At 31.5% G+C, this 7,183-nt stretch overlaps 1 protein-coding gene across 1 annotated transcript; it reads right to left on the reverse strand.

Annotated features, from left to right (window-relative positions):
- Positions 1-2,161: 2,161 nt before the first annotated feature.
- On the reverse strand, positions 2,162-3,423 carry LOC107882247. The gene is made up of 2 exons (XM_016800329.2): positions 2,806-3,423; positions 2,162-2,739 (listed from the first exon to the last, which is right to left on the reverse strand). Exons 1-2 carry the CDS (start codon positions 2,983-2,985, stop codon positions 2,203-2,205), a joined length of 717 nt encoding a protein of 238 aa, XP_016655818.1. The 5' UTR covers positions 2,986-3,423; the 3' UTR covers positions 2,162-2,202.
- Between the last annotated feature and the right edge of the window lie 3,760 nt (positions 3,424-7,183).

Here is a 7,183-nt window from a genome sequence, read left to right on the forward strand (position 1 = left end):
ATATTGAATATACTGGTACAAACTCCACAAAGAATAAATAGGTCTACACAGTAAGAGCTCTAAAAGCACATTATTTTGACGAGCCGCAGCGGCCAGTCGCCGGTGTAGAACAACAGGCAGACATCTGCGGCTGATCACCACAGTAGTCGCAGCAGTAGCCGCGCCTTGGACACCGTACCTTAAGAAAACCGGTATATTTATATTATATTGTCAAGAGTATCATAGACCATAAACGATAGACCGATAGACGTTTCATTTATAAATTGTCATATTACTATATTAGTTATTATTTATATTTTAAATAGCCAGTGTATCTTGATATCTATTAATAATATTTTTGTCACGCCTGCACCGAAAGTTTGGTTTTCGACCACGGTTGAAGCGTTCGAAAGCGTCCTTTTTCCGTCCAGCGGGCGGAAAAGAGGAAATCCCCAAAAGTGCCGGGCGGAAAAGAGGAAATCCCCAAAAGTGCCGGGCGGAAAAGAGGAAATCCCCAAAAGTGCCGGGCGGAAAAGAGGAAATCCCCAAAAGTGCCGGGCGGAAAAGAAGAAATCCCCAAAAGTGCCGGCCGCCGGGCGCGTATCCCCTGCACAACCAGAAACTAAAATGTATACCTACCACGGTTCTTACAAAACATAAACTTTTGGTTACATCTTAAATGTATAGTATAACCTCCTTGCATGACGCATCAACATTTAAACATATTTAATTTGCACTGTTCGTAGTCGAACGATGCGTCAGTAAGTTTTTTTTCACGCAATTTGTATAATAATTCAAATTAAATAATGAGCATAAATACGAATGATGACAGTCAACACAGCAGTTGTAGTGAACCATTAACTCCACCACACATGGTTGAAACGGCAAACGCCGTTTCACTAAATCTATTGCCTGAAAAATCAAAAGAAAGATATATATTGGCTTATGAAAAAATTTTAAAATGGAAAAAAAAAAATAAAACCAAATCGTGGTCAGAAAATGTGTTGCTTACATATTTTAGTAATTTATCTAAAGAAATTAAACCGTCAACTCTATGGTCTGTTTATTCAATGCTTAAATCCACTATAAATATGAAACATAATATAAACATTGGTACTTATCCAAAATTACAAGCTTTTTTAAAGAGAAAATCGACTGGATTTAAAAGTAAAAAGTCCAAAGTTTTGACTTCAACCGATATAAAAAAATTCATAGACGAAGCTCCTAATATTCAATACTTAGTAACTAAAGTAAGTGTGATAACATTGTTTAATATAGGTTTTCTATTAATATTCCGTAAAATTATTATGATATAGGTAGTATTGATTTTTGGGATAACTGGCGCATGTAGAAGAGAAGAACTTAGTAATATTACTATAAATGATATACAAGATTTTGGTTCAATGTTACATATTAAACTTCCTTACACAAAAACAAATTGTTCACGGTCTTTTACTATTGAAGGAGAGTTTTATGATATTTTTAAGAAATACATAGATTTAAGACCCGCAAATGTACAGTCAGATAGATTTTTTTTAAATTATAAAAACGGTAAATGCACCAAGCAGGTTATTGGAAAAAATAAAATTGGAAATATGCCCAAAGAAATTGCAAATTATTTAAATTTACCAGATCCCCAAGCTTATACAGGTCATTCTTTCCGCCGAACTTCAGCAACATTACTTGCCGATTCTGGAGGTGACATTACAACGCTCAAACGCCATGGTGGTTGGAAATCCAGTCAAATTGCCGAAGGTTATATAGAAGATTCAATAAACAACAAAAAAATAGTATATTGTGTGGCAAGGGCGGGAAGTGAGCCATTTCAGTCGCGGGCGTCGTGTGCGGCACGAGCCGTAGGCGAGTGCCGCATTTCGCCAAAGACTGAAATGGCCTTCCCGCGCGAGTCACACATACTATTTTTTGTCACGCCCTTGCGTTCATGGAAAAGGTTATGCAGAGATCTACGCAACAATTATAGACTATTCTACAAAAACAATTTCATGGAAGACATTTTATTTTATTTCAAAATTACAATTTTCACTTTGTATATTTTATTATTGTAACTGATAAGATTATTATACTAATATACTACATTATTTTATTTTTAATTTATATTTGCATTATTTTATTTTTAATTTATATTTACATTATTTTATTTTTAATTTATATTTACATTATTTTATTTTTTATTTATATTTAATGTCCAATTAGAACAATTACTTATATTGAAAATATTTCCGCTGACACTTGTTTCTTTTTTCCCGCCCTTGCCACACAATATACTATTTTTTTGTTGTTTATTGAATCTTCTATATAACCTTCGGCAATTTGACTGGATTTCCAACCACCATGGCGTTTGAGCGTTGTAATATCACCTCCAGAATCGGCAAGTAATGTTGCTGAAGTTCGGCGGAAAGAATGACCTGTATAAGCTTGGGGATCTGGTAAATTTAAATAATTTGCAATTTCTTTGGGCATATTTCCAATTTTATTTTTTCCAATAACCTGCTTGGTGCATTTACCGTTTTTATAATTTAAAAAAAATCTATCTGACTGTACATTTGCGGGTCTTAAATCTATGTATTTCTTAAAAATATCATAAAACTCTCCTTCAATAGTAAAAGACCGTGAACAATTTGTTTTTGTGTAAGGAAGTTTAATATGTAACATTGAACCAAAATCTTGTATATCATTTATAGTAATATTACTAAGTTCTTCTCTTCTACATGCGCCAGTTATCCCAAAAATCAATACTACCTATATCATAATAATTTTACGGAATATTAATAGAAAACCTATATTAAACAATGTTATCACACTTACTTTAGTTACTAAGTATTGAATATTAGGAGCTTCGTCTATGAATTTTTTTATATCGGTTGAAGTCAAAACTTTGGACTTTTTACTTTTAAATCCAGTCGATTTTCTCTTTAAAAAAGCTTGTAATTTTGGATAAGTACCAATGTTTATATTATGTTTCATATTTATAGTGGTTTTAAGCATTGAATAAACAGACAATAGAGTTGACGGTTTAATTTCTTTAGATAAATTACTAAAATATGTAAGCAACACATTTTCTGACCACGATTTGGTTTTATTTTTTTTTTTTCCATTTTAAAATTTTTTCATAAGCCAATATATATCTTTCTTTTGATTTTTCAGGCAATAGATTTAGTGAAACGGCGTTTGCCGTTTCAACCATGTGTGGTGGAGTTAATGGTTCACTACAACTGCTGTGTTGACTGTCATCATTCGTATTTATGCTCATTATTTAATTTGAATTATTATACAAATTGCGTGAAAAAAAACTTACTGAGGCATCGTTCGACTACGAACAGTGCAAATTAAATATGTTTAAATGTTGATGCGTCATGCAAGGAGGTTATACTATACATTTAAGATGTAACCAAAAGTTTATGTTTTGTAAGAACCGTGGTAGGTATACATTTTAGTTTCTGGTTGTGCAGGGGATACGCGCCCGGCGGCCGGCACTTTTGGGGATTTCTTCTTTTCCGCCCGGCACTTTTGGGGATTTCCTCTTTTCCGCCCGGCACTTTTGGGGATTTCCTCTTTTCCGCCCGGCACTTTTGGGGATTTCCTCTTTTCCGCCCGCTGGACGGAAAAAGGACGCTTTCGAACGCTTCAACCGTGGTCGAAAACCAAACTTTCGGTGCAGGCGTGACAAAAAATAAATATTTTATTCGTATATCTGTTTTGATATGACGATAATATTAAACTATAATGAGTGAATTATAAAAAATTATTTTAATTGAAGTCTTACTGATTGATGATGAATACTTTTATAGAAATCAATAGCTAAGAGCCTAACAGTCAACATAACCATTTGTATACACGTTTCACTCCATAATGTTATTACTATAGATTTAATAAGTAGATATAATATCTTCCGAATGATGACTTATAAATATATAAATACGTTGTCAATTAACACAATAATACGTCATTTTATGATTGTCGTATTACAATTACTATTTGGTTTACACTTATTAATGGTTTATTTCTCAGCTGAAATAATTTTTAAAATTACCGTTCACTGTATCACGATATTAAGATTGAAATAAGTAAGATCTGAAAAGTTACACTAAAAGCCAAAGAACCCAATAATAACATATTATATTATATAAACATGGCATGCAATATTCATATAACTACAGATAAAACCCACGGGCAAAGTAGGCACATATTATTTAATTGTGTAAATAGTAAATACTAAGCTGAGCTCATTATTGCGACACTTATTATGTACCGCATTAAAATAAAATATATAAGAATAATATTATAATATAAAAAAAAAATTGTCTCGTTTCTTTAAAGCTTAATGTTTTTTCTGAGACCTATTTTTACAATATATAGAGTATATGTATAGGTTTCTTATTTTCTAACATAAGTATCCATTAGCACCTACATAATATTATGATTTACAAGACGTTTTGATATATTATTTTGTTTATTTTTGTTTATTTACTGTCCGTAGTTACTGTACATAAATTGTATATATTATGGAATTATAATCTATTGCGTCGTATTAAAATACGTTACGTTCGCAGAGTGAGCTTTACTCACTGCGGTACCCACATACAATCACACTCACACAAATCATCATTGACGACGGCAACGAAATTTCATATTCTCTAAATATTGTCCCTTATTAACGACACATGAGCAGGTCCCTTAACAAGGTTGCTAAGGCAATGGATTTATCGATATAAATTATCGGTTGTTAGTTATTAGGCACTACAACGCTAGATTATAATTGTATAATATCAGTTTCATCTTTGTTATCGTTTGATTGTCATGGCAAATGCAACAATAGTTAGAAAATAATATTATATATACAGGCCAAATAACACTCACTTAGTCATCACTACATCTCAAAAACTACATAACGCGTATAAACTTGAAATTTGGAATAATGAGTTATCTTATGATCTAGACGTGCACTAAGGAACGTTTTTCCGTGACATTTGCATATTTTTAAAAAGGTGGTCAAATAGGGATTTTTAGATTAGTGGAAATAGAATTTGTTTTGTATATATTTGGTTGCCATTGGGTTATCGGGCACATCAGTTACTAGCATGTATCAAATCTTCACGTTTACATGACTTCAATTAAAGGAACAATATCTTAATATCAAATTATGTGGGTTATATACTCAAAAACTTTTAAATTGAATTTAACTAAAATCTCAGAGATTGATACAAGAAAAGTTTAGAAAGTATAAATAGCTTAAAAAATATAAATTATTAATAATACGTTTTAAGTGTGTCACGTTAATGAAACTACTTTTTGTATAGAATGTACATACAATAAAAATTGTTTCTTTTTTTGGTGTATCGTCGAAAGTATAAATCAATTGTTATGCATTTACCGAATAATGAAATTGTTAAAATTTATACTTTCAACAGAATACTCGTTTAGGTACATAGTGTATTAACTAATGACTATCAACCTGCGGACTTTAGTACTTGTAAAGACGTATATACGCTACACGCTTATTATGTTCAAGAAATATTTAATCATCAAATACTAAACTCGACGAAAACTGCGAAATAAATATCTATTGTGTGGAACGTGCGAACTTAAATATATAGTTGAATAGTTATTATACAAAATAATATTTATAACAAATTCCTGTCAAAAAATATTTTTTTGATAAAATTTCGGAGGAGATTTGAAACCTCCAACGTACCTGGGAAAATACCATATTTTCTAAAATTGACTTTAGTTATATTCTAATACTATGAAATACTGTATTAGGTATAAATCATATTTTAAATTAGGTAACTTTATGTAGGTACTGATGCTATTTTTGCTGTTAATTATATTTCTGTGTGCGTAAGCACCGGTACGAAAAATATAAATCCGTTTGTTAAGGCAGCTTTGATGATATAGTATATAGCAAGTCTTTAAAATAAGAATAAGTATATTAATTATTAGCATAACTTTTATGTTTACCACATAGGTACGTCCTCTTATGCATTACATTCACAGCAATATTTCTAAAGATTTTTCAATGTAGGATGTCTATGCCAGATTTTAATATATACTTAGTAACTTAATGTTATAATATACAGGTGTTTTTTTAAGATTCAGTATCGACAATTACTTATTGTTTTGAAATACTGTGGCAAAAACTGTGGTTTAGTATCGAACAATGTGCCGATGCTAACGCCAACATTGAAACCTAACCCAAAGGGAGCAGGTTCCTAACAAAATCAATAAATGCACTAGCAAAATCTAGCAAATTCGACTGAATAATTTGACATATTAATTTTTGGAATTGGACAATGTGTCAATGTGCCGGTGCTCACGCCAAATTTGAAACCTCCTCCAAGCAAAGCAGGGGTGCTAGTAAAATCCATAAATAACCAAGAAATTTTTCGGAATCGGACAATGTGCCAATGCACCCACAAAGATGGCACCGGCATGTTTGTTTGTGAATTTACAAATGTTAGGGGGATTAGCAATAGCTAAAAGTGTCCTAGCAAAATCTAGCAAATCCCTAGCAAATTAATGGTACTGGTTCTATAGTTCTATAGTTACAACTAGATGGACATAAATATATTATTGTTACAAGAATCCAGTTCGTCTTCGTCAGAATTCGAACCAGAATATATCGAAAATACCAAAACAAATCTAGAGGATTGTACAATTACATACTTCACGGGGTATTTTGCTAAACATTGTGTTGATAATTTTAATTGTACATACTGTAAAAATATAATGTTGACTGACAAAGAAGACATTGATCAGAATAAAATGTTAATTTTATACAAGACTTTTTAAGTACCGGAGAATATAGTCTACCAGGAAATATTTTGTAGCTTACTGTACCTACCTATATTATAAATTCCTGTTTGGGCACTACTCTGGGTTTGACCTATCGTGTCTAAGTGTAAGTCCAAACAATTCAATGACCCACCCAAACACACATAAAATATTTCATAAAAATAGGTCCATCTGTTTAGGACGGGTTCAGTGACACGCACGTACAGAAGAAATATTTATTATATAAAGATTAATTATCGACAAGAGCTTTATTGTATAGATGTATCATGATATTATATTGTGGACATTAGTTACAAAAAAATAAAATATATTTTATGATTTGATATAATATTGTAGTCCTATATTTTAAATTTGGTCAATACCAGTCTTTGATGAGTTAAACATATTATGT

Source organism: Acyrthosiphon pisum, unplaced genomic scaffold (assembly GCF_005508785.2).
Source record: "Acyrthosiphon pisum isolate AL4f unplaced genomic scaffold, pea_aphid_22Mar2018_4r6ur Scaffold_20860;HRSCAF=22339, whole genome shotgun sequence".
Taxonomy (NCBI): Eukaryota; Metazoa; Arthropoda; class Insecta; order Hemiptera; family Aphididae; genus Acyrthosiphon; species Acyrthosiphon pisum.